Genomic DNA, 27,944 nt, shown 5'->3' with positions numbered 1-27,944 from the left:
TGACAGCGAGCTCCGCGCGCACTGGCACAGGCGAGCCTGGCTGAGGAGAGGAGGGCATAGGCGAACTCAGCTCTCGCGCTATCTCTGGCGGCGCTCGCTGCGGGGAGAGCGTGAGCCACGCGGATCGCTCCCGTCCCGTGCGACGGAAAGTTTAGCGTGTGGCGGCCGTGCCCGCCCCGCGGCTCCGCCAGGGAAAGTTTCGGGAGCCGGCTCCGCAGAGAGGAAGTTACGAGCGAAGCAGGAACTTGGGAACGTCGCGGCTCGGACTGAGGAGTCTCCCAGCGCTTGGATAAAGTAGGCTCCGTCAGCGAGCCCGGCCGGGATTGGGCCGCTCGGAGGAGGCGGCGGCGGCGGCGGCGGCGGGGGGGGGGGTGGGGGAAGCTGCCAGCTCGCCGTCGGGATCCCCTCTGTTTTTTTGGGCGAAGGGGGGGGTCTTGGCTCCTTTTCCCCACCGCTTTGATATATGCTTCTGCGGAGCGGCGCCCCCCTCTTCACCACCTAGCCATGTCGGCGGCCATCTCTGCAGCGGAGAAGGTGGATGGCTTCACGCGGAAATCGGTGCGCAAGGCTCAGAGGCAGAAGCGCTCGCAGGGCTCCTCGCAGTTCCGGAGTCAGAGCAGCCAGGTAGAGCTCTCGCCTCTGCCCCAGCTCAAAGGTACGGCCCGCCACTCCCCAGCCCTGGGCTACAGGTGCTGCACTGAGTCGCCCACTGCTGAGCTACTAACCACCTTTCCAGTTCTGAGCTCGTTCTAGCCTGCCCCGTTTCTCCATCTCTGGGCTTCTCCCCGCTCCAATCCCCAGCTCAGGCTTGTCTTCCCTCTTTTTCCTTTCCTGGATCTCCAAGCCCTGAGCTCGTCTTCTGCTGGCCCCTTTAGTCCTCCTTGACCGTTCTCCTTTCGCTTTTTCTCCTTGTATTTTCCAAGTAGTGACTGTCGGGAGATGTAACCCTCCCACAAATACTTTCAGACCCAGAGCTTGTCTCGTCGGGGGTCCATACTCGTCTTTGTAAACAAACGTGCAACAGCTCTGTTACAATTGGCTGCCTGTCGAAGGATTAACCTAGCTAGTGCCTCAAGATTACAACCCCTTTTCTGAATAATTGGGGATTAAATGCATGGTTTTGACCCAGTAGGTTAGTGAAATTCAAAATCCTTCTTTCGTGATTGCTCGTTGTGCTGGTGGGAAGGAAACTTTTTAAAATATTGGTGTGAATGGAGTTTCCTCTTCCTGTGAGGTGTATTTTACACTGGCAAACACTGTACTTGTGGTATAATCTAATTTATTCAGGGAAAATGTGTGCTAGACCTGGGGCATTTGTTTTGGCCTAATTGCTCCTTCCCACCAGTGTTGGAGGATTTTGAGTAAACCCTTTCTCTTGTTTGTTTAGTTCTTCACAAATTACCATTAAAAGTTCTCCTCCCACTGGTACAGTCTCACGTGGTGAACTAAGATTTTTAGATGCTGGCAGCACTAACACTAAATTGGCGAAATTACAAAGTATTTGTATTTTTGTAGGTTATATTTTGTCCTAGACGACATTTAAATGTTACAGGGAAATTAGACTGTTGAGGATATTGCAGGACAGGCTCTAGTTTCTTACCAAAAGAAACCTAAATTTCCATAGAGTCTTGCACATAATCTAAATATAAAATTAAAGTTGTGTGTGGTCTTTAAATCCCCCATAATACAAAAATGGTGATTAGATGGTGAATACAAATTTGTGATTGACAGTGTTTGACAAAATTCAAAAGAACCTTATAGGTAAAGATGAGTTTTTTATTACTTTAAAAGTTATGCAGCTTAATGGTAGCTTCAAAAGCGTATCACGCTTTTCTTCTAAGCAGACTAGTAAAAAGCTCTTGTGAAAAATCCCACCATTGTCAGGATTAGACTTGCTGCAAGGTTCAGTATAACATGGTTAACTTAAAGTTTGAAAGTAGTTTCAGTTACTAGATTTGCCCTGAATCTCCCTATTTGTTGTTTTTCAGTCAGATTGTATATCTTAAGAAAACACAATGAGAAAAATGTTTTTTAACAGACCCGCTCAGAGGAACCTGACTGACTGTGTAGGGGAAACAGTGAAACTATCCAACTGCTGCTAAATGCAAATAAACAGAGTGGGGGATTTTTTTTTCTCCACATCTGTTACAGTCATCACAGCTCCTAAAACAACAGGCGGGGGAAAATATATGCAAACAGTTCAGTATTCCTTTGACAGATCAGTGACATTTTTCCCCCATGCAATATTTTTGCAAACTAGTATAATTTTCAGGTAAGACAGTGTTTTTTAACAAAAAAAAAAAAAAAAAAAAACCCTGGAAAAATAGTTTAAAACATGAACTGAGTTCCTACAGTTCATAAGTCTAAACTCCATTGTGCTTTAATAGTCAATACTTGATACATTTTGCTCAAATGTGTTCTGATTTTTATATCTCTAGTAAACTGTATTAAAAGCTCTCAATAGCTGATACCAGAGCCCTTGCATTAGAGATCACGTATGGGTGACTTTTTCAGCAATATGGTGACTGTTTATAGGAATCTTAGGCCCTCATTTTGCAAAGACTCAAATATATGCTTTACTTCTTGCATGTGTGGTCCCACTGAAGTCTGTGGAACTACGTACATGCTTAAAATCTCTGCTGAATTGGGGCTTTATTGCCAACTGTTCAATCAGACTAGTGAGGCTTTCAATTTTGTGTGTGCAGTTTTGTCTCCACAATTACTTATACTTGCAGTTTAGGTCACTTAACTATCTCAATCCCCGTAAAGTGCCAGATTTGGGGGTTTAGACGTCTCTAAAGCCTTAAACCTGCAAACTGAATCTGTATGGGCAAACCACCTGCACAGAGCTCTGTTTGGGGTTGAAGAGACCTAAATTAAGGGTTTGAAATTGTTTGTCTGTATTTGTGCTCAGAGTTTAATTTTAATCTACAGAAGCACCTATAATCACAACTGCTTCAAAACATAAATAATTGACCGAAGTGTAGTTTCTTTTTAAAAAGAACCTGTCATTAAACTATTTTTCAAAACTGCAAACTATTGATATATGCTGAGTGTCCCAAATAACCAATCTAAGAGGCAGATGGCACACTAGTAATTTAAAACTTGCATATTCCCCCCCCCCCCCCCCCCCATTTCTTGGGAAATCTGGCTAAACTGCAGATTGCTGGCTCCTGCTCCATGTGATTCCCCTGAAGCATACACTGTAGTAGTAGCATCACACTTGCCCCTCAAATAGGCTTGGCCTCCAAAAATGCATGATTTCATAGAACTTCTATTCCCAATCATGCATTTTCTCCCCTCAGAAAATACAGTTTGACCTCACTCTAAGACCAGTTCCAAACAGAGTTCTGTGGTAGGTGTGATCCTATGACTGTAGTACATCCTGGGTCATTGCATAAAGCGGAAAAATGGCATTATGTTGGTTGCCTAGGGGCATTAGGTTAATTTTGTTGTTTTCCCAGACAGCTTTTGTTTTTAAAGAAAAGTTAAAGCCTGCTGTGTTAGGAGGAAGTATTGACTAGTATACTCCTTATTATACCTAAAATATAGGTAACATAATTTAGTCACAACTACTCCATCATTTTACAGAAATGCAAACATAATAAAAATTCCAAAACAACCTGTAAGTTTCTGTCAGACTGGTCTAGAATGCTCATACTCCTTTCCTGGCAGGAGAGATGCATCAAAAATAATCAGGCTCCTGTCATTATTATAAATGTCTGTTTGGGTAAAAGATTTTAAAAAGGAACTAATCTAGGAAATGTTGGTGGGTGACTGGAATTTGAACCCCCTAATCAAAAATTGTTGCATACATTTCCACAAGGATATAAGTAGTACTGTTTTGAAAACCTGTAAACATTTGTTATATTTACTCCTGGGGGAATTCTGTGCCACTGCGCAGGTGCAGAATTCATGTCTCCACCAGATTTCTTTGCTTCCCAGACAAAAAAGGGGGGGGGGGGGACCTTGACAGGGAAGCTGCAAGAGCAGTCACACACCACTCCCAAGCAGTGCAGGTACATTGCTGGAGCAGCTAGTGGAGAGGTAAATCACTACAGGGCTAGGGAATGCTCCAGCCAGTGGCTCCTGCCCTGATCCAGGATCAGATGCTAGTCCCGGCTGGGTTGGAGGCAGGAGAGGACAGGACTTCCTCTTCTCCTGCAAGGAGTGGCTAGAGCTGTGTCAGACCCACCCCCCGAAACCTCCCCCTGCTGCAGGAATTTCAGCTTTCTGTCCCCATTGCTCCTCAGCTGTGGTGGGAGGGGTCACTGTATGGGGAGCTGCTCACCTCACCATTGTGCATCTGGACCTCCCATACCCAGTCACCCCTGCCAAGCCTCACCCCATACACCCAGACCCCCCCTATCCTTCCATATCCAAACTCTACTCCATTGAACCTCAAGCCCTGCATCTGGAGCCCCCTGCCTCCGGGCCCCCACCTCTGCACCCAAACCAACCCCTCTGAGATCCCTGCACTCAAAGCTCCACCCTAACTAGCCCCACCACCCTGAGCCCCCACATCCAGACCCCCATGCTACTGACCCCCAGTTAGCTGCACCCAGAACCCCACCCCATCAAGCCTCAGGCCCCCAGGTCCCCCTGCTGAGCTCCCCAGACCCATTGGCTGAGCCCCAACCACTTTCACCTGGAAGCCGCTGCAGAGTCCCATTGCCCCTGCACCTGGAACCCCCACAACGAGCATCCAGATCCTGTCACACCTAGAAACCCCACTGAGCTGCATGCACCCAGATTGTTCCACACAGAATCCTCTCCCCCCACATCTGGATCCCCCACCCTTGGATCCTGCCTGATTGAGTCTGCCTGCCCCATACCTGGTGCTCCTGAAGCAGAAGGGCAGGCCCAGGCCTTGTGCTGGATCAGGGTTGGGTGCAGCCTCACCACTGAGTCCATGTCTCCGGGGTTGGGGGGCTGCAGGGTGATCTCCACCTTTGTGTAACTAGTGGCCTCTGCTCCCCATTGCCATGCTGCAGTCTCTATATTTATTTGACCAATGCAACTTGCAGAATTTTAAAATATTGTATGCGTAATTTTTAGGTGCAGAATGTCCTCCAGAGTAATATATATTGAGGTTAAACAAACTACTATGGCTGGGCAGTACCCAGAATCTATTAATTTGTGTGTCATAAGTTGGAGAAATCTACTCGGATAGTAAGTAATCTGCTAGTTACAAGTATAACTAGAACATCCTTTGTGAAACGGCTGTTAACTTTATTTTTTTTTATGAATATGGTTCATTTCGAATGTTCTTTCGGCTTGTGATTGTGCGTGCATGTTGGAATAAACCAATTTTTTTCATTTTGGACAAATGGTCAGCAACTTACTAGTGACAGGGTATATAAAAATAATAAAATTATGCTCTCCTTCGGTAAAATTGTCTTTGTTTTCCTTGTACATACATGATGCAGGCGGAGTCCACTTTGTGATATTACCTAAAAATCTCAAGAAACTAACTCTTCCTGGGTAAGACTTTAAAAATCATTAAAGCTGTGGCAGGCTTAAAAAAATTGTACATTAAAAGTGTCTTCCTGTTGCTTTTTACTTTGATTTTGTGAAACTTTAGACAAACAAGGAATTTGTATTATGTACTTGAGTTCTAAAATACAATGTTGGGTAACACCAAAATTCAAAACTAAGTATGATCTCTCATAGTGTTAGGGTGAAACACTTATCTGTATTTACATAATACATGTTTAATCAGTACATGTGTTTGAGAATATATTTAACACACCACATTGCAGTTTAGCAACATATACAATCATGGAATTCTTAAACTTCACTTTAGAAAGCATTATTGTAATTTTACTTCAAAATCTGATGCGAGTAGTTTTGAAAATAGTAGCTTGTGTTTGTGAATTGAAGCAAGAAAACTTTACTGACTTTAAAAAATGGTGAGGCATCAGAAAGCAGTGAGACAAGCTTTTTAGCAAAGCAAGCAACTCTGCTTTTGCAGAACACAAATTTAAGATTAAGTATAGCAGTAAAGTAGATGTACATATTTCCTATATAACACTCCTTGTACTGTATTTATAAGGAATAAGAATTTCCTGATGGCTTTCTGTAATCTTAAACTGTAAATCTAGAAAAATCATTTTCAAACCCTGCAGCATGGAATCAAAAGAATATTAAAGTAAACAAAACATTTGATTTAAATTTGTTTTCAAATGAGGTTGGCTCCTGGTGCGAAACAGATTGGCTGTTACAGTGGAAGAATTGGAAGCTGGTCCAAGAATCCATCAGCTGCAAGCCTTGGGAAAGGCTATAGGGTCTCTATGCTAGGGATGAAAACAGTGCGAGAGGAGAATCCTGTAACTAGAGACCAAGTTTTTATACTGGAAAAATCTTACTAAACATCCAAATATAGGATCTAAAAACTATCAACAGTAGTATTTACTCCTCAACTCTCCGGGGAGGTAGTTTGGACTTCATTGAAAACCAGATGCTACATCTCAGCTAAGCTTTAATGGCTACATTACAAAAATCTAAATGTTCAACTTTAGACAAGCTTTACATTTGTACACAACTTAAATTCATCAAGATCAGACTGAATCTTAAATTTATGTTTTGGATATCTGTAATCCATTGCTGTGTTTCAGAATAACAAATAGCTATAAAAGTTGTGTAGTAGGGTCAGCCTCCACAGCACCCCATTGTGGCTCACCATCTGTCTCAGTGTCATCAGGCAAGGCCAGGAAAACAAACATAACATAGCAGGCTCTTCCATCCTACTTTATTTTAAAAAAAAACAAACAAAACAAGAGAGTTCTGACCCTCCAGACTATCCTTGGTGGTCCAGCTCCTTCCTGAGCCATTGACCCTCAGGTCTTTGTTCCTGGAGTCCTTCCCCAATCTGGTTCTCCACAGACTGGATTCTTATTCACAGTCTACCTCAGGCTATTGGCCTGGGTTTTGGCCCTCTCCAGTGCTTGCTGTAGGAACCTCCTTCTCTTGTCATCCTCTCCCTTCAGGGCCAATCACAGGAGACAACTTTACCAGTTGAGGTCTCCCAGCCTTTTATGGGCATCAATTGATACTTTCCAGCTGGGTCTGATAACTTAACCAAGCCATCTGATCCACATCTAATTAGGATCATTTGGATAAGTGTATGTGTGAGGGGTGGCTGATCCATCACAGGTATGGCTGATCCCAACTCTCCTTAAAGAGCCAGTGAGCCTGTCACAAGGTTTTGAGTTTCTTTGTAATGTTGTGTTGTCTTGTGCTTCCCCAAAGAAAGCATCCATCAAAAATATTGTCCTGGTCAACTGTAATGTCAACATAATAAAAATGTCTGTCCATTATACATTAGGGAAATGTCAGTGTGCAGTATCTCTCATAAATTGGTGAATGGTTTACTTACATTCCTGGGGATTCACCCTTGGTCACCCCTATTATTTCTCTATTTTATATCTTTTATCAAGATCTCCTACATCTACTCGTATGGTGGATAAGATTTCCTTTGAGGGGAGTAAACTCTTAATTGGGTGGAGGATCTATGAGGTTTTTTATATAAATGTTACAAATATATTTACAATACACACAGATATAGCAAAAATTGCTCTTCAGTATAGCAAAAAGTTCATAATTTTGAAAGAGAAGCAAGAACAGTTCTTTAGCACGTGATACAGAATTCTTTTTTTTTTGGATTGGTATGGAGTACTGTACAAAAAACCAAGCAACTGAATTTCTTCCAAATTAAGGAATTACTAGTTTATCAAGTGGAACGTCTGGGCTCTAATTCTTACAAGAAGTGACCTTTCTTATCCTTTAGACTTGGATTTTTTTTTTAGTTTTAGAATATACTTCCATAAAGTGTAATTCCTAAATACAGAGCCTATTGACAGTCTTCACATGAACTTTTCTATTTAAATCTTTCACATCTTCTTTGCGCCAACTTAGTATCGGATTTCTTTCCATATTCATTGCTTTATAGTTTAGTCAGATACTGGGTTTACAGGTGCTGAGTTTAAAGTAATTTAGCTGTCCAATCAAGAAAGCTAAATGTAAATTATTTATTGCTCAAGACATGCTGCCTTTATCTGATCAAAAGAACATTACATCAATCTGGGAAGGATATGTGGAACTCTCTAATAAATTTTAAGTGCGTTCTGTGCTTTTGAACAGTGCAATATCAACGGCTTTTGGGAGACCATTTTTATTTATCCAGAACAGGTATAGAATGCACAGCAACTTTTCAAGATTCCTCACTAATATTCTTGTAACCTGGACTTGAAAGGGCCTAATGGCCATTGGGGGATGATGTAGCTCCTCTTTCATGCCCATGTAATCTTGACCCTGTTATCTTGACTGGGAGGTAATATTAAGGTTACAGGCCTAATGGAAGGAAGTGAATTTTGAAAAGGGACGTGGAGGAGAGGGTGGAGCCATTGCCTCACTGGAACAATAAGTATTAAATGATGCCAGTTTTCTCTGTGGTATTGTGGGAAAAACTGCTAGGAGCTGGACTGAACCCAGCAGCTTATTTTTCATAGGCAAATTAATGATATTTGTCACTGTGTATTTGGGCTATTCCTTTCCCGTCAGTTTTGCTGCTTTCATGTTCAAGGAAGTTTCTGTCTTAAGGATATTGCTAGTGGAATACCTCTAGACTTACTATATGCAGATCATGCAGGACTGCCTATGGTAAAGTTTGTGTAACACTTTCCTTTACAAGGTTCTAGTTTTCAGTTGCTTATAACTTTGCTATAACTGTTTGGACTGAAGTTTTCCATGCCAAGTATGGAAAACTTTTTGAACCATGCCTCCAATTAAATTTCTTAGGCCTTTTCTACACTACACAATTTTGTTGATAAAAGTCAGTTTTTGCCAACAAAACAGTGGAGATGTACACTGACATGCTCCTCCCACCAGTGCCGATCTAACTCCCTTGCTATGCCGACAACATAAAACCACCTTAATGAGAGGTGTAGGGCTTATGTCCCTGTAATTAGGGTGATGCAGTGTAGACAGTGTTCCTTACTTTGACTGTTCTTGTCAATTTCACAGCTCCAGCAAAGACCTGAAATTGATAAGAAAGCTGGCTGCTGCCTGGTCTCTGCTCCAGGCCAGGCTGCTTCCTGCTGGGAGCTCTGCTGCCTCGCTCCCCCACCCCCGCTCCGAACTTTCTGCTCCCACCGGGAGCATGGATGCTAGCCAGACTCCCAGCGCAGGTCTCCCTATCAGAGTCAAGAAGCCTTGGTTGCCTGCCTTGGCTCTCAATCCTCCCCCCACTTCCCTTCTTCAGTCAGTGGAAATACTCCTGGTGAGGACACACCACCGCCAGAAGGATGGTAGTGTGGACATCGGCTACTACAGTAATTAATGCGGTGGCTGTAAGTCGACCTAACGTAGGTCAACTTATCTTTGTAGTGTAGACATAGCCTACGTTTCAACAGAAACAGTTCAGCTGTTTCTAAGAATGAGGTATTGTTAGAGTCATAAAGTTTAAGGCTAGAAGGGTCTACCAGACAATCTAGTCTGACCTCTTGCATATTAGGCTACTAACACCATCCAGCCACCAAGCCCACTTGAAACTATCTTAGAGGAAACTGAACTGTTGTGTGCTACAGGTAGAGAATAGAAGGGATTATGGTGCGCCAATGCCCAAGGCCTCTGCAATGACAGGGAATTATTTAAGATATACCCAGATCCTAACAAGTGACCTGCTTTTTGCACTGTAGAGGAAGGCAATCTCTTCTCCACCCTTCCCCAAGGTCCCTGCCAGTCTGGCCTGGGAGAAGATTCTGTCCACGCCCCATGTATGGCAGTGAGTTAGACCATGAGCATGTGAGCAAGAGCCAGCCAGCCAAGCACCTGAGAGAATTCTCAGTACCACCTTAGAGCACTGTTCCACCCCGTCCAGTTTCTCATCTCTGACCATAGCCATCTCCAATCCTTCAAAGGCAGGAGACCAAAAAAACCAAACACCCCAACTCAAAATACATTATGGGGAAAAATTCCCTTCCTGATCCCTACAGGTGGCTGGCTGAAACTCTCAATCATGAGATGTTAGGACATAAGACATGAAGCAGAGGCAATCCCTGCTCCCTCCTGGGCTGCTGAGTCCTGTGCCCACCGCCTTAGGCAACCCTGTCATACAATCTCACTATAATTACCTTTAAATTAGAGCTTGACAAATTTAAGGTTTATCCCACAGTTCCTATTGGGAGGCTGTTCCAGAGCCTTACTCTCTTGTTAGAACACTTCTGATTTCCAGCGTACATTTATTCGTGGCCAGTTCATATCCATTTGTTTTTGTGCCAGCAAAAAAGCTCTTCTCCCTCCATGGTATTTACCCCCTGATAGATTTATAGAGTACAGCCAGGTCTCCTCTCATTCCATTTTGCTAGGCTAAACAAACCAATCTCTTTTAGTCTCCTCTCATAAGACAGGCTCTCCATTCCCCTGATCGTCCTTTGAGCCCTTCTCTGCACCTGTTCCAGTTGGAATTAATCATTTTTGAACATGGATGGCCAAATTGTATGCATTATTCCAAATGAGGTCTTACTAGTTCCCTGTGCAATGGTATTAATACTAATCTATTGCTGCTGAAAATACCACTTCTGATATATCCTCAGATCACACTTGCATCACGTAGGTGGCTCATGGGATGGCAATGATTGGCCCATAAACACAGGTCTCTTTCCTCCTCTGTTGCTTTCCATTGATGAACCTCTGCTTATAGCAGAAATTCTTATTAGTCCCACTTCTATTGCTCTGATCCTCATCTTCCTCTTCTTCCTATATGATATTTTGATCCTTCACAGTATTGATGACTTCCAATACATTTTAAAAAAAAGTATTGGAAAACTTACAACTGTTTTAGTTGTGAAGCTCTAGCACCACTGTATTTTGGGGGCAGGGGATTTGAGGTGCTCTATGAAAATCAATCCACATTTGGCCAAATTATACAACTCTGAAAATTGTCATTTGCACATGCTTTGTAGAGGCTTCTTGGAGATTAGCAGCAAAATTATCGAAAGATTCCATCTGTACTGAGCATGTGTCATCCTCCCCTCAGTGGTGCCTCAGTTGCTTCTCTGGACTGCTGACAGGTCAGGCACTGGAACAGAAAGCTCTTATTGCTAACTGCTGCTGGACCTCAGGAGTAGGAGGAAATGGCTTAACTTAAATGCCAGAGTAGAGTGTGTTTGGGAATCAGGCAGGTTGGGATGATATCAGCAGAGGGAGACAGGGAGGGGGAAGAGAAGGACAGAAGGGTCTCACCGCTACTAGCCCATACTCCCCTCTAGAACCTGAAATAGGACCCAGGATTGAGAGTTTCAGAATTCCTCTGCTGTCAGAAGATAGCAGTTAAACCTTCTGGCAGAGTGTTTCTCATCTCCCTCTTTTGTTAGACTCTGCATTGTTTTCCATTATAAGTCTGATTTTGAACTTCCCATGACTTTTTAATAAAGCTAAACCAATCTGTCTAAAATTTCACAGGCATTTTTCTTATGCTGTTGTACAATTCTGTAAATCTTTAAAAACAAATCAAACAAGGTGTTTGGAGATACAAGGCTTCATAAAATGAGTTGATTTTACTTGGCATTGTTCTAACTCTTAGTTTCATCATAACTTAGAAACATCATGGTTTCAGAGCACCAGATTTGGTTTCATCTGTTTGTTTTAGTGAGAACTGGTGTGTGTGAGATGGGAGGAAGGTTGATGGAAAGTTACATCCAAAATGCTAGACCCTAGTCAGCTAAAAATTAAGTCACTACTAGCCAGAGGCCACTATCAAATAAAGCAAGGGACATGGGGGCCAATACCAGTGATGACCAGGGCAACAGCATGATGAGAATTGTAGGGACCCTTCTATCTGCTAAAAAGTGGGGCATAATGCTGTTATGAATGTTGGAAGTGGGGGGGGGGGAACAGACGGTTAAGGGTTGAATTATTCTTTGTCTCCTGGCTTCTAGCAAGAAAGGGTTTTCACTCTTCAGCCTCTGTCTTGAGTCCCCTCACCTCACATTGAATAAAAATGTACATTTTGCTTTGTTGCTGAAAGGGAAATCTGTATCAAGCATAAGTACTAGAGCTGACTGCAGATTTCAGAAGACTGCACTGCATCAGTTCATATTTGGAAAGTTTTCTTTGCAAACGAAAGGATTAGAACTTAATTTTAATTTTTTTTTTCTGAAGAATTTAAAATTACACTTGAGCTATTCAGTTACTAGTGGAAGTTTTCTATTTGTCATGGGTGAGTGTTGAACATTGACTAAAAAAAATTTTCTCATGAGTAGTGGGTCCTGATGAGGAATTTATAACCTTATCATGATCCTGATGGGAAAAGTAGTAGTCAGAAAATTATGGGTATGCTTGGGAGAAGTATGTATGTGTGTATACACATGTGAGAGGAAGGGGGAGGGATGGAGGCAGCAGTTGGGTGGGTCCAGAGGGGAACAGGTGTTGCATGGGATGGGAAAGCTGGTCTGAAGAGGAAAGTAACGTTACAGCAGTTAGTCTGAGAAGGAAGAGAGATCAATTTTACCTTTGCCCCTAACAGCTCACAGGTGTATCCCCTGGTTTTCAGCTGTTCTATCTTCAAACTGTTGTACATGATTACATAAATGACTGAAAATTGAGATGTGATCTAACTGGGCTACTTTATTCTTGCTGTTTAATATACCACATTTCTACATTTAAACTGAAGTGCATCTTTCATGACAACTACTCCTGCCTTCTTGAAAGCTTTATTAGGGAAGAAAGGAGGTTTTTAATCTTTTTGCTAGAATTTATTACGTTCAGGATAACTGTTAATTCCGCAAAAGTATATGGGGTTTCAAATCTAAAAGCCTTCTGCTTATGTGAGATTTGGCATAGGCACATCTCTACTGTACCTGGAGCTAGAAAACTCAGAAAGGTTGGATCAAAAATTAAGTTGCTTATGTGTGAGGAACACAGTGGTGGGGAATTGCTTTTATGAATGTACAAAACCAAAGCTGTAATGTACTTCAGAGTTGCTTGATTCCACAGGCAAACCACAAATAAAATGGACTTAAGATGTCATTGTCAGAACATCCTTACCAGAATGTCTCCATGTCCGCATTTTCATGTGGACTGAAGAGAAAAGTCACTGGAGAGAATTGAGAGAGGGCAAAGTTCAGGTTGTTTTTGTAAACTGTTTTTAAACTGGATATTTCTATACTCATCACTTTTTTTTGTTTTGTTTTGTTCCTGTAGCTTTGAACTTCCAGCCTTTCTAGAGTGTTTTTTGAGACTGAATTATTCTCAAGGGGTTTTCTCTTTAATAACTGGATAGTTGAGATGGAGTTAAGATTGTCAATAGCTAAACTTTGTGCTTTGGATCATTTATATAATTTGAAAAACTTAAGAGGTTCCAGGTTTCTGTAGTATAAAGAAATGAACCAATAATGAGGCACCTTAAAATAATAGAATATGGTGTTAGTACTGAGGGGCCTTTTTTGCTTTCTACAATGTGTACAAGCTGCCTTGAAGATTGTTGTTCAAAGATGCTTTTTTCTGCCTGTTTTTGTACTTTAGGGTTTGACTGCTCTAAAACATCTTGATGACAGAAGAACTAGATATCACAAAAGTCAAGAGTAAAAGCTGAGCAGCTGAAATAGAGAAGGAATTTTTAGTCAATTTCAACTTTTTATAAATGCTGATTAAAGGATGGCTTTGTCAAAGAATCTCAGTTAATATATGAGGGTCTAAAATAAAGATGCACAGAGACATCCAGCTGGTCCCCCAACAAAAGGTGGGAGGATTAGATTTGATGTTGCTAATGCTTCAAGTAAATTTTTCCTTTATTTTTTACCTTAAGAAAAATTCTAAGTTGTCATCTCTGCACAGCATAATGGACACAGGCCCAATTTAAAAAAAAAAATCCTTACAAATTTGAATCTTATGTAAGTGCAGTATCCATCACTACTTTACTTTGAAGAGCCATTGTGAGTATGGGGAGGGGAAGGGTGGACTTCAGTGTTGATAACTAGTTCAAACATAATATGTTGTAGGACTGGATGCTTAATTTCAGCACTATTGGTAATGAGGTCCTGCACTGATTTAAAAATCTTGTGCATATATGCTAAAGCAGGGGTGGGCAAACTTTTTGGCCTGAGGGCCACATCGGGGTGTGAAATCGTATGGAGGGCCAGGTAGGGAAGGCTGTGCCCCCCAAACAGGCTGGCCCCTGCCCCCTGACTGCCCCCCTCAGAACCCCCGACCCATCCAACCCCCCCCCGCTCTTGTCCCCTGACCGCTCCTTCCCAGGACCCCCCGCCCCAAACCATCCCCTCCCCGCCCCAGGATCCCACCCCCTATCTAATCCCTCTGCTCCCAGTCCCCTGACAGCCCCAGAACCTGCGCCCCATCCAACCGCTCCCTGTCCCCTGACTGCCCCCTGGGACCCCTTACCTAACCCTGTCACCACCCCTGCCCCCTTACCATGCCGCTCAGAGTGATAGGAGCTCGAAGCCCCGCTGCCTGCGCAGCGGCATGCCTGTGGGGAAGGGGGGACAGCGGGGGAGGGGCCGGACCTAGCCTCCCCGGCCTGGAGCTTACGGGCTGGGCAGAATGGTCCCGTGGGCTGTAGTTTGCCCATCTCTGTGCTAAACTATCCCTCATTAATTACCAGGGATGAAAACTTGTCCCCATTGAAGTCAGTGGGAGTTTTGTCACTGGAAGCCAGAATTTCACCTCCGGTATCAATCTAATTATCTCAGAATTCTTGTCTACTGTAACTAATTATGTTCTTTTTTTTGTCTTGGAAATATTTTGAAAATATATTTGGCTATTTTTTAAAATTGATTAATCCAAGAAGTCTGATTTCTCCATATTAAGATACATATGAAGCAGGGGGAGGGCAGTTTTGCAAAACAGCCCAGGAAAACTGGATCTTTCCTCTATTAGCAAAATATTTCTGCTAGATTAGACCACATGCTTCCTCTTCCAAGTGTGTTAAATTTTAAGATCACACATAATACATCTGCTAACTTAAATAGAATCCTAGAAATGTAGGTCCTGGAAGGGACCTCGAAGTCACCAAGTTCACTTCAGTTCCACTTAGGCAGGACCAAGTAAATCTAGACCATCTCTGGCAGGTGTTTGTCCAACCTGTTCTTAAATACCTCCAGTTATGGGGATTCCCCAACTTCCTTCAGAAACATATTCCAGAGCTTAATTACTCTTATACAATAGTTAGGTTTTTCTGCTATTTAACGTAAATCTCCTTTGCTGTAAATTAAGCCCATTACTACTTGTCCTACTTTTACTGGACATGGAGAACAATAGATCACTGTCCTCTTTATAACAGCCTTTAACATATTTGAAGACTGTCATCAGATCCCACCGTTGGTCTTCTTTTCTGAAGACAAAACATGCCCAGTTTCTTTAACCTTTCTTCATAGGCCAAGTTTTCTAAACCCTTTATTTTTCTTGCTCTCCTCTGGTCGCTTTCCAATTTTTCTTAAAGTGTCGTGCTCGGAGCTGTACACAGTACTGCCGCTGAGGCCTCACCAGTGCCAAGTGTAGTACTTTGCACTTGTCTTTATTGAATTTCATCTGGTTGAATTTAGATCAATTCTCCAATTTGTTAAGGTCATTTGGAATTTTAATTATGTCCTCCAAATTGGTTGCAGCTCCTTCCAGTTTGATGTTATCTGCATATTCTGTTTAAAAAAAAAAATACTCCATTATACAAGATATTAATGAAAATATTGAATAGTACCGGGCTCAAGACTGATCCCTGTGTGATCCCAAAGATATGTCTTCTGAGTATAACGGCAAACCATTGGTAACTACACTTGGAGTATGGTCTTTCAACCAGTTGTGTACCCACTTTCTAGTAATTTCATCTAGAACATATTTGCTTATGAGAATGTCATGTGGCACTGTCAGTATCCTTACTAAAATCAAGATATAGCTATTGCTTCCCTCACATCCACTAATCCAGTAACCCTTTCAAAGAAGGTAATTGGATTGGTTTGGCATAATTTGTTCTTGACAAATCCATGCTGGCTATTCCTTATAACCATATTATCCTCTGGATGTTAACAAATTGATTGTTTAATAATTTGGTCCAGATTGTAATTCCCCAGTTCCCCTTTATTCCCATTTTTTAAAGACGGGTACTATGTTTGTCCTTTTCCTCTGGGACTTTACCCATTCTCCATGAGTTCTCAAAGATATGGCTAACAATTCTTAGATTGCTTCAGCTAGCTCCTTAAGTAACTAGGATGAATTTCATTATGCCTTGCTGACTTGATTACATCTAATTTATCTAAATATTCTTTAACCTGTTCTTTCTCTGTTTTGGCTTGCTTTCCTTCCCCCTTGTTCATATTAATTGTGTTAATTATCTGATCACCATTCACTATTTTAGTGAAGATTGGAACAAAATAGACATACAATACTTTTGGGGCAAGAGAAAGTTGAAGTGTAGGTCCGCTACTCAGCCGGGAAGGGGTAAGGAGAGCTAATTGATGATATTAAGAAGGCTGAGATGTTGCCTTTTATATCTCTTGCTCAGTGTAACTCATTCTGTGCCTTAGCCTTTTAGATTTTATCCTTATATTTTTGTGCTGTTCTTCTGTATGCCTCCTTAGCAATTTGTTCATGTTTCCACTTTTTGTAGGATTCCTTTTATTTTTCCAGGTCAGTAAAGAGTTCCTGATGGGGCCATATTTACCTGTTGCTATTCTTCCTACCTTTCCTTTGCATCAGGATAGTTTGCAGCTGTGCCTTTCCTACTGTCTCCCTGACAAACTGCCAGCTCTCCTGAACTCCCCTTTCCCCTTATATTTTCTTCCCAGAGGACCTTACCTACCAGTTGTCTGAGTTTACCATCTGAAGTCTATTGTCCTTATACTGCTGCTCTCACTCCTTCCTTTCCTTAGAATCATGAAATCTGTCCTTTCATGATTACTTTCACCCAAATTGCCTTCCACCTTCAGATTCACTACCACTTCCTCACTGTTGGTTGGAATGAAGTCTGAAATGGCACTCTCCCACGTTACTTCTTCCAATTTCTGAAACAAAAAGTTGTCCCCAATACATTCCAAGAACTTACAGGAAATTTTGTGTTTTGCCATATTACTTTTCCAGCAGATATCTGGGTAGTTAAACTCCCCCATTACTACCAGGTCTTGAGGTTTAGATATTTGTTCTAGAAATGCATCATCCACCTCCTTATCCTGATTTGGTGGTCTGTAGTAGACCCCCTACCATAACATCACCCCTATCTTTTTTTTTTTTTTTTTTTACCCCTTTTATCTTTACCTAGAGACTTTCAACTGGTCTGCCTCTTTACCTCCTTCTGAATCTCTGAACAAGTGTATATATTGTTGATGTATAATGCAATAGCATCTCTTTTTATCCTGCCTGTCCTTCCTGAACAAGGTATACCACTCTATACCTATATTTCAGTCATGAGACTTCTCTCACCAAGTCTCTGTGATGCCAATTAAGTCATAATTTAGTTTATGTACTTGCATTTTTGTATAGACATAGTATCATAGAAATTTAGCACACGAAGGGACCTCGATAGGTCACCTAGTCCAGTCCCCTGCACTGAGGCAGGACTATGTCTAAGATGTTGAGCAAAGTTCTCCACTGATTTCCCTCTTGTTGCTCCTATGAAACTCTCGTAATTTTCCACATCCCTCCCCTCCCAACATCTAGCCCTCTTTAAGATAATCTATTTTATACTTACCTGTGGGGTTTTGTCACCTGCCCCCTTTGAACCTAGTTTAAAGCCTTCCTCGCTAGGTTGGCAAGTTGGTGTAGGAAGATGCTCTTCCCTTTCTTGGTCAGGTGGATGCAGTCTCTTCCCAGTAGATCGTCGTCTTGGAACATCATCCTGTGGTTAAGAAAGCCAAAGCTTTCCCATTGACACTGTCTGCACAACCATGCATTCATCTGCAGGATGTGCATGTCCCTTGCCTTAGCCCTTACCCTCACCCAGGAGGATTGACAAGGATACAACCTGGACCTCTGATTCCTTCACTCTTGCTCCCAGAGCCCTATAATCACTGCTGATCTGCCCAGGGTCATAACTGGCAGTATGACTAGTGCCTACATGGATGAGCAGCATGGAGTAGCAGTCAAGGGGATGGATGAACCTCTGCAGCCTTTCTGAAATATCTTGAACAAGGGCTCCAGGTAGACAGCACACCTCCCAGAACATCATATCAGATTGGCAGGTGGATGCCTCTGTCACCCCTCCGAAGGGGTCTCCAACCACCAGCACACTATACTGCCTCCTCTTGGGTGTGGTGGCTGTGAGCTCCCAGCTTTGGGGGTAAATGGCTCCTCCTCAGCCATTGAGGTCTGCTCTTTACCTCCTGTTGCCAGTACAGCAAACCAGTTCTTCACCTTGATGGGTGGGGGGTGGAGCACTGTCTACTGCTCAAGGTGGCCAGCAGCCAGTCTCCTCCCTATAGAGCAGCTGATTCCCCTTCCTCCTCTAGTGCTGCTATAGTTATTGCTATTTAGCTAATATCCTCTGTGCTGGATGTTTCCATGTATATTCTGTCGATGAAGTCCTCCTGGAAGCTATGCAGACAAGCTACCTTCTCCTGCAGCTCTCTACCTGCTCCTGTTGGTGGAGTCCCTCAGGAAACCTCTCTCACATGGGGTGGTTTCCCCCTGCCTGGCTTTCTTCAGCAGGGACATGCAGGCCACATTCACAGGAAGTAAAGACCAGGGCATGGGTGAAGCCTCCAGGGTCAGCCAGCCTGTCTGGCAGCGGGGGAGCTAGCAGGTGCAGGCAGAAGAAGAGCTAGCAGTGATGTTAGTGATGTGCTGTCTTCTTCCCATTGCAGAATTATCCTTGTAGAGTACCTGCGAATTAAAGATTTTGTGTGGTATTTTTCCCTAGCTTCCTGTACTTCTGTGAGTTGTCTCTGTTGCTGCTGCTACTCCTTTGTAAAAGAAAAGGTTCCTTTTGTCTTGTGAAAAGAGTATAGGAGCATTTCTTCCCTTTGTTTCTATAGTATTGGAAAATAAAATAAAAAAAAAACCTAAGCAATTGTGACCTTGACTTGTATTTTCCAGTGTTTCATTTTGCTCCTGCATTTTACTTAAAAGGTTAATATTCTTAGACTGTGGGGGGCAGTTATTGTTTATATTGGCTTTCAGAAGCAACTTTTAACTTGGAAAGGTCTGTTTATGGCATGTTTCATTGGCAACACAAGTATCCTTATGAAATGTGCTATGATTTCAGTCAAACTGGAGTTTTAAAGTTGACTTAATGGAGAGAATACATTCAGATGGTGTAAAGAGTTCCCTCTTTCGAGCTTAAATGGTGCAAAGGAAGGAACAATTCACTTAGGCCATGATTCAACAAAACATTAATGCATGTATCTTTGCTTGAAGTACATTGATTTATGCATGTGCTTGAAAATAAGCCTGTACTTAAGTACTTTGTTAAATAGGGATGGACTTAATCACACGATTAAGTGATTTCTGAATACAACCCTTCAGAGACCGAGTGTCTTACACTCTAGTGTCATTTTTGTTTTCCTAAGTCTTTTAGGCTTTGTCTTCACTGCTAAAAGTGCATCTTTTAAATTATGGTAATTTTAGGATTGGTCTAAACTGAAACATTTTACCAGCTTAGCTATGTTGGCTAGAAGTGTGGGTGGGGAAATCACCTGTTCTAGTCGACAGAGCTCTGTCAGCAACGCCTTGGTGTAGACCCAAGCAAAGTGACCGAATAGTGCTTTTGTCAAGATAGCTAATGTTGTTCAGGGTGGTGCTGTAGCTATGTTGGTCTTCCTTGTGTTTAGAGTTTCTCTAACCACATAGAATAAAACTTTTAGAATGTTGTGAAACAACCTATTCTCTCTTCCTACCCTATCAACTTCTCCACACGCAAAAATTCTGTAGCATGAATGCTGTCACCATTTGACTATAACAAAGCATATTGGGGAGAGAGTTGCGCTGGAAAGGAGGACCATCTATAAAACATATAGCATCCTTTATTTGTCCTCCATTCCCTGCAAACCCTCATAAGTATACCTCCCTAATTTAACACTCTCTCCTACCAAAAAAACCTTTCTGTTAAAAAGCTAGGAAATTTGCTGACAAAACTTTAATTAATAAGATTAATTAATTAATTAATAATTAATAATAAGAGTTAAGGTTTCCTTGTGGTGCCTCATGCCTTTCCAGAATGTGTGCGGTTGAGTTGTATACAAACCTCTCAAACTCAGGAAAGTAAGGGGGGTACTCCCTCCCACCCCCTTGCAACTATAACTCTCTAATCTCTTTTAGCGATGCTCCAAAATACCCATAACACACACACTGGCACTCTACAGCACACGTTAGTACCACAGGACAAAGTATAACACCTTCTCTTTGCTAAGGCAAAACTTAAGTTTAGGTCAGGCATAGCAAACAGGAACTATCTATACTTGGTCAAACTCTAAGCCACCTTCACATAAACCACCGTTGACTTGCCAAATGTTACAACTCTATCATCAGACTGATGCTAATTCCATGACAGGAAGACCCCCTGTGCAACATGTTGACACATCTTACAAAACTCAGTGCTAAAATTAGGCATACTTGATCTCTCAAGGTACATGGTTGTCTCGTATCACTGTTATGGCAACCTGCTCTAACGGATCCCTCCACCGTTCTGATACACCAAACACAGTGAATGCAGCTGGAGTGCATACAGATTACTGCTGTAATTCAAATGTGACAAACATAATACACATGATGGCACATTCTTTGTTCCTGTCTATTATGTCATGAGCCATTACTGAACCATTTCTAGTGGCTAATGCGAGTTCCAGGGAACAGAGTTAAGATTGCATTGCCCTATTATACAGGGAGTGTTGTCTTCAAGATTTTGATTCCAATCTCCATGTCTGCAAGGGAGGATTGTACTTCCTTTACTGAACTCGTATATTGGGTCTTGGACAAACTAATGTAGGAGATAAGTAAAACTACACATTTTCCACCTATGAACAGTAGCTGAAAGCATCATCCGCGTAAGCAGATACTCTTGCACAGAGCTGCATTGACGATCTTCTGGTACCATATGGCAAACTTTGAAAACCTTCTGTTTTAGAAACAATCTGTGCATTGATCAGATTCTCTATTATCTTTACTAAAGTTATTTCTGTAAAACTGCCCTGTTGCACTTAAGAGACTTGCCTAATGCCACACAGCAAGTCAATGACAGGGCTGGAGCTAGAACCAGTTCTCCTTAATCCCAGTCACATGGCCTTTCAACTGCACTACATTGCTATAGGACTTGTGTCCCACACTGAATCTCTCTCTCTTTTATGGCTCTCAAGAAATCTGAGAGTTTTTGAATGAAGCTATATGTCAAGAATTTAACAAGTACACCAAGTGTTTGAAGTTCAAAATAGTGGTATAATTGTGCCTACATTGCGGGGTTGCTGCTTTAACTATAATGGCATAATTAAAGCTGCAAAAAGTATAGACAAGGCCTTAGATACAGTTAAACTCACTGTCTAACCAGTGTCTCCTGAAATTCCATTTGGTGACTACCATCTTCTTATAGCAAACCCAGGATAAATGTGCCTCTCTGCCAAATGGGAATATATTGTGCATAAAGGCCTTGTCATGGAGCAGGTAGCATGCTGACTTAGCAGAACTAGCTTCGCAAGAGCATTTTACTTATAGTGATTGCAGTTTAAAAAAAATTCTAATAGGAAAGTGTTTAATGATATTTTTCACTGTGTGCATAGGAAATACGTAAATGAAAATATTCCCACTAGTGTTAGTGGCATCACTGTTTAAGATTGATGGCAACACTGAAGAATTCAGTGTGATATAGGGAAGAATTTCTGTGGAGAACATGTGTGAGAGGGATATTAGTTCTCTAGACAGATGGTGAGGACAGATAAAGGTCATTTCAAACTGTCAAGTGCTTGGTTCTTCTTCGAGTGCTTGCTCATATCGATTCCAATTAGATGTGCACACGCTATGTGCACAGCCGTCGGAAAGCTTTTCCCCAGCAGCATCCGTCAGGTCATCTGTGGAGCTCCTGGGAGTGGCGCCTGCATGGTGCTCAATATATGACCCTGCCAACCCGGCACCCCCTCAGTGCCTTCTGACCACCTGTAATGGTCATTGGAACTGTAGTGTCTTGCTCTGCAAGTTCTCCACTTTTCCCTAGCTTTGGTAGATTGTTTTTGTTTTTTTTGTTCGTAGTTCTTTGTTGTTGTAGTTAGTGTCAGTTGGGCAGTTAGCACCCCAACTATTTTTCTTCGGGGCTTTGTGCCCTGCAAGTCCTGCTCCAAGCCTATGCCAACGGGTGACCCCCATGACTTGTCTAAAGTGTCTGGGGGGCTCACCAAGCCAAAAAGTGCAGGATCTGCAAGGGATTTTGTCCTTAGATTAAAAAGGAGCAGAAGCAGTTATTTATGGAGGCGGCAGTTAGGCCCCAGCCTCCTTCAGTGAGGCAGGACCCAGCACCGAGTTCTTTGGTGTGCAGCACCCCGGCAGCGGTAGTGAAGGCAGCACTGCAGTTGGACTCTGGTCAAGACCCATGGTACCGTCGCTCCCTGGCATCGAAGCAGGCAACATTGACTTGGCACCGCTCCCACTCCCCAGCACTGAAGCGGCACCAAAAGCTGGAGAAGGGTGGCTCTCCTTCACAGAGACCCACTCCCCTGGAGCCAGCCACTGTTGCGCATCCTGGAGGGAAGAGCCAAGGAGCGACTGTCATGGAAGCAGCACCATTGACTTCGACCCTGCTGGGAGAGCCATTGAATCTGATGCCTTTGGACTCCTCAACCTGGAGCATTGTGGAAGTCCAGCTGCCTTCCACTCTGGACACCTTTGCGGCTACGAGGGACCTCATTGCCCTGACAGCAGCGGGGTCCCCTCTGCTCCACTCCAAGCCTCCGGTGCCCCAGGGAATGGCACCATCTTGAGGCAAGCCGGCGTTGATCCAACAGTCGGCTCTGGTGGTTGAGCCTCGGCAATGCTCCCGTTCCTGGCGCCGGTCTTACTCGTGATACTGGTCATTCTCGCGCCACTGCTCCAGTTCGCGTCAATGCTCCCGATCACATGGCTTTCGCTGAGCAGATCCCAGACCTGGTACCGATCCCAGTGCCACTTATCGTCTTGGCCTGGCTCTGGGTCCCTGCACCGCTCCCTAGCTTCGCAGCACTGCTCTCCTTCTCGAAGCCGCTCACCAGCGCAGATCTGCTTGGCGCTGTCCTGTCCCTCACGGTCCGGATCTTTGTTGCTTGGTTTCGGAGACTGGTTTTTGGATTGGGACCGTCGCTGCCCTGATGCGGTGGCAGGACCTTGGCAGATGCACGGGCAGGGGTCCATCCAGTGGCTGTTCTGGACCCTGTGGGCGTACCACCAGGCCCAGGGTGCACAGTATGGTGCTACCTGGTCGGGCACCCCTGAACCACAGGTGCCGGAAGCCTCTGCCAGTTGGCCTGCTCCTGGGGGTGTGGAGGAGATATTATGCCCTCTTCCTAGCTTGGGACCCCCTCCAATCTGGTTCCGGAGCCTGGGCCTGCGGTCAGCGATGCAGGGCATCAGGCCCCCATGGCACGGGGAGTCAGGATGACTCTCTTCCCCCGTCCCATGGCTTCTTTGTCATCCTCCCCCAATGAGGCTGTGGTGGGCACCTCCGTCTCCGGGCCACCCCCCTTAGATATCCGTACTCATCAGGACCTCCTGTGTAGGGTGGCAGGCAACATGAACCTGCAGGCTGAGGAGGTGGTGAAATCGGAGGACCCGGTAGTGGACATTTTGGCCCCAGAAGGTCCGTCAAGGGTGGCCCTGCCCCTCATCAAAACCATCCAGACCAATGCCAAAACCATCTGGCAGATCCAGGTCTCCATTCCCGCTACGGCCAAGGGGGTTGAACGTAAATACGTGGTCTCCTCGAAGGGGTATGACTATTTGTTCACGTACCCACAGCCCTGCTTGCTGGTGGTTGCGGCCATGAATGAGAAGGAGAGGCACAGGCATCTGGCCCCAGCGCCCAAGTTGAAGGACGCCACGCGGCTGGACTTGTTTGGCAAGGTGTACTCCATGGGTGGGCTCCAGCTCTGGATTGCCAATCAGCAGGCACTTCTGAGCTGCTGCAACTTTAACTCCTGGAACTCCATGCAGAAGTTCAAGGAACTTGTGCCTCCTGAGTCCAGGGAGGAGTTTGTGTGGCCCTTGTTGACGAGGGCGAGATGGTGGCATGGACCTCTTTGCAAGCCTCACTGCAGACTCAGGCACGCGTACCTTGTCCTCGGGGATCGCCATGAGCCTCACCTCCTAGCTGCAAGCCTCTGGCCTGCCCCCTAAGGTTCAGCAGATGCTGCAGGACCTGCCCTTTGACGGGGAGGGCCTGTTCACAGAGTAGACTGACTCTAGGCTGCATAGCTTTAAGGACTTGAGGGCAACCCAGCGGAAGCACTTCAAGCCGCAGCAGCGCTCCTACCCGCCTCAGCCGAGGCAGGACTTTTTACAGGCAGTGGGGGCGGAATGGCAGGAGGAAGCCCTCCAACTCCCCCATCTTGGCAAGGCCAGGGCCCGACCAAACCATCGTCGGGTTCCAAGCAGGCCTTTTGAAGGGACGCCCGAAGACGGCGTACCAGACTTACCCCTGGATCCTTCCCCACCCTTTTTGAATCATTTATCTCACTTCCACTGTGCGTGGTCCCAAATAACCTCGGACCACAGGTCCTTCGCATGGTGGAAGCAGGATACTCTCTGCAATTTTGTTCCTTCATGCCTTCCCACCCCTTTTCCCCGTCTCTCTTCAGGGACCCCTCTCATGAGCAACTCATTCAGGAGGTTCAGGTGTTCCTCGCCATGGGAGAGCAGTAGAGGAGGTTCCACAGGAACTAAGGGGCAAGAGGTTTTTTCCTCATCTCCAAGGCCAAAGGGGGCTTCTGGACCTGCGTGAGCTCAACAAATTCATGGCCAAGTTGAAGTTCCGCATGGTCTTCCTGGGTACCATTTATCCCTTCCCTGGATCCTGGAGACTGGTACGCCGCCCTCAACATGAAGGACGCATGCTTCCACCTAGCAATTCATCCGGCGCACAGGCGCTTCCTGTGCTTTGTGGTCAACTGCAAACATTACTAGCTTATGGCCCTGCCATTCGGCCTTTCCACAGCCCTCCGGGTGTTCATCAAGTGTATGTTGGTCGTAGCTGCCTTCCTCCGTTGACGGCGGGTGCAAGTGTATCCCCACCTCGATGACTGGTTGCTTTGGGGCCGCACTAGAAAACAGATGCAGTCCCACCTCCTCTTGGTCAGATATATGTTCCAATGGCTGGGTCTCCTCCTCACCATAGCGAAGTCGACCCTAGAACCGACCCAGAGGATAGAGTTCATCGGGGCGGTCCTGGACTCCATTCAGGCCCGGGCCCTCCTACCAGACTCCCGTTTTCAAGCTATCATGGGCATCATTCAAGGCCTTCAGTGCTTCCAAACCTCAACAGTAAGGGGATGCCTGAGTCTCCTCGGCCATGTGGCTTCGTGTACGTACGTGACCAGGCTCCAGCTCTGGCTGTTACAAGCATGGCTCACCTTGGTCTACCGCCTGGGGCGCAACAGCCTGAATTTGGTGGTCACTGTCCCAGAGCAGGTCCTTGCCTCCCTCCACTGGTAGCTTGACCCCTGAGTGGTATGCGAGGGAGTCCCCTTTCACAGCCCCCAGCTTTCCTCATCCCTGGTCATGGATGCGTCAGCTGTGGGGTGGGGCGCTCATCTGGGGAACCTTCGGACTCAGCTTGGACTGAGACCACAGGCCCCATCCCTCCATATCAACATCAGGGAGCTGATGGCGGGTGCCTTACATGTCAAGCCTTCCAGGCGCACCTGTGCAGTCGTTGTGTGGCGGTTCTCACGGACAACACCACAGCCATGTTCTATATCAGCAAGCAAGTGGGTGGGGCCCGTTCCTCCCCTCTCTGCCAGGAAGCCATTCGGCTGTGGGAATTCTGCATAGCCCACTCCATTCACTTGGTTGTGTCCTTTCTTCCCAGGATCCAGAACATGCTGGCGGACCCCCTCGGCAAGTCCTTCCACTTGCATAAGTGGTCTCTCCGATGGGATGTTATTCACCCCATCTTCCAAAGGTGGGGGTTTCCCCAGGTCAAACTGTTTGCCACCCACAGCAACAAGAAGTGCCCTGCATTCTGTTCCTTCCACGGTCGCAGCCTGAGCTCCCTCACGGATGCATTCCTGCTTCCCTCGACAGGTCGCCTGATGTACACCTTTCCTCCGTTCCCCCTTGTGCACAAGGTCCTGGTCAAGATCTGCAGGGAGGGGCAAAGGTGATTCTGATAGCTCTAGCATGGCCAGCACTGGTACACCACGCTGTTAGAGCTGTCGGCGGACGTTCCAGTCCCGTTGCTGCCTCTTCCTGACCTTATTCAGGACCACTGTCGCCTCTATCATCCCAACCTGCAGTCCCTCCACCTCACGGCTTGGAAGCTACATGGCTGCAACCCACGGAGCTTCTGTGTTTGGACCCAGTAAGGCAGGTCCTGCTGGGCAGCAGGAAGCCCTCTACTCGAGCCACATATCTGGTGAAGTGGAAATGGTTTTCGTGTTGGTGTGACCAGCGCCACACCCTCCCCCCCCTCCCCCGGCACCGGTACCTCTCATTTTGGAGTACCTCTTGCACCTGAAACAGCAAGGACTGGCAGTGTCCTCCGTAAGGGTTCACGTCGCCTCGGCCTCAACATGGGTGCATCTGGCCGCTCTGTCTCCACCAACCCGATGGTTTGGTCGCTTTCTCAAAGACATGGAACATCTCTATCCTCCAATCCGGCAGCCTATCCCTACATGGAACCTTAATCTGGTCCTTTTGCGACTCCTGTGGGCCCCCATTCGAACCATTGGTCATGTTCTCCTTCCTGTAAGACAACTTTTCTGGTCACCATTACGTCTGTGAGACACGTCTCTGAGCTGAAGGCCCTCACCTTGGAACTGCCTTACACGGTCTTTCACAAGGATAAGGTACAACTCGGACCGCACCCGGCCTTTCTCCCCAAGGTGGTGTCAGTCTTTCACACAAGCCAGGATATTTTCCTGCCCATCTTTTTTTTTTTTTTTTTTTTTTTTTTTTTACCTGAAACCTCATGCTGGTCCACGGGAACAGTGACTGCATTGTCTTGATGTCCTCAGGGCTCTAGCTTTCTACATTGAACTCACTAAGCCATTCAGGAAATCGACCTGGCTTTTCGTTGTGGTGGCGGACCAGATGAAGGGTCTCCTAGTCTCCTCTCAAAAAATTTCTTCCTGGATCACGTTCTGCATCCACACTTGCTATGAGCTGGCCAGTGTGCCAACCCCAGCTCTCATTGCATACTCCACTAGAGCCCAGGCCTTGTCAGCGGCGTTCTGGCCCAGGTACAGATCCAAGAAATCTGCAGGTCAGCGACTTGGTCCTCAGTGCATACCTTTTCCTCACACTACGTCATCGTCCGGCATGCCAGAGACAACATGGCTTTCGGTAGAGCGGTACTATGGTCAACATTCCTTCACTCCGACCCCACTGCCTAGATAAGGCTTGGGAGTCACCTAATTGGAATCAATATGAGGAAGCACTCGAAGAAGAAAAACACGGTTACTCATCTTTGTAACTGTTCTTCGAGATGTGTTGCTCATATCCATTCCAACTAGGGTTGTGCACGCCATGTGCAACACATCTCGAAGAACAACAGTTACAAAGCTGATTAACCGTTTTTTTTTATTATTGTCTGAGTTAGGGATGTTAGTGCAATGTTTTTTCAAGGCTTCTTTAATATTTTAGGGAAGATGACCAAAAATTTGTTTTTCTGACTTTCTGAAAGTTGCTTCTAAAGTTGGCTTTTTGTGCACTGTAACAATTAGTCTTGACAGTTAAACCACTGGGACTGCTCAGATGTCTTTATATGCTTTTTTGTTACTAATTAAATTATAATTTGAGAATTAAAACTCAGTTTCTTCATTGAAAAGTTCAAA

At 44.9% G+C, this 27,944-nt stretch overlaps 1 protein-coding gene across 1 annotated transcript in view; it reads left to right on the top strand.

The window, feature by feature from the left end:
• Nucleotides 1-371: 371 nt before the first annotated feature.
• Nucleotides 372-27,944, top strand: part of PPP2R5A (protein phosphatase 2 regulatory subunit B'alpha) — a 92,143-nt gene continuing 64,570 nt past the window's right edge. The window contains exon 1 of the mRNA XM_038397139.2: nt 372-655. Within this exon, the coding sequence (XP_038253067.1) occupies nt 505-655 (151 nt within the window). The 5' untranslated portion in view covers nt 372-504. The remainder of the gene's footprint in view (nt 656-27,944) is intronic.

The sequence above is a fragment of the Dermochelys coriacea genome, chromosome 3 (assembly GCF_009764565.3).
Source record: "Dermochelys coriacea isolate rDerCor1 chromosome 3, rDerCor1.pri.v4, whole genome shotgun sequence".
Taxonomy (NCBI): Eukaryota; Metazoa; Chordata; order Testudines; family Dermochelyidae; genus Dermochelys; species Dermochelys coriacea.
This window is presented reverse-complemented; position numbering and strand designations above follow the sequence as displayed.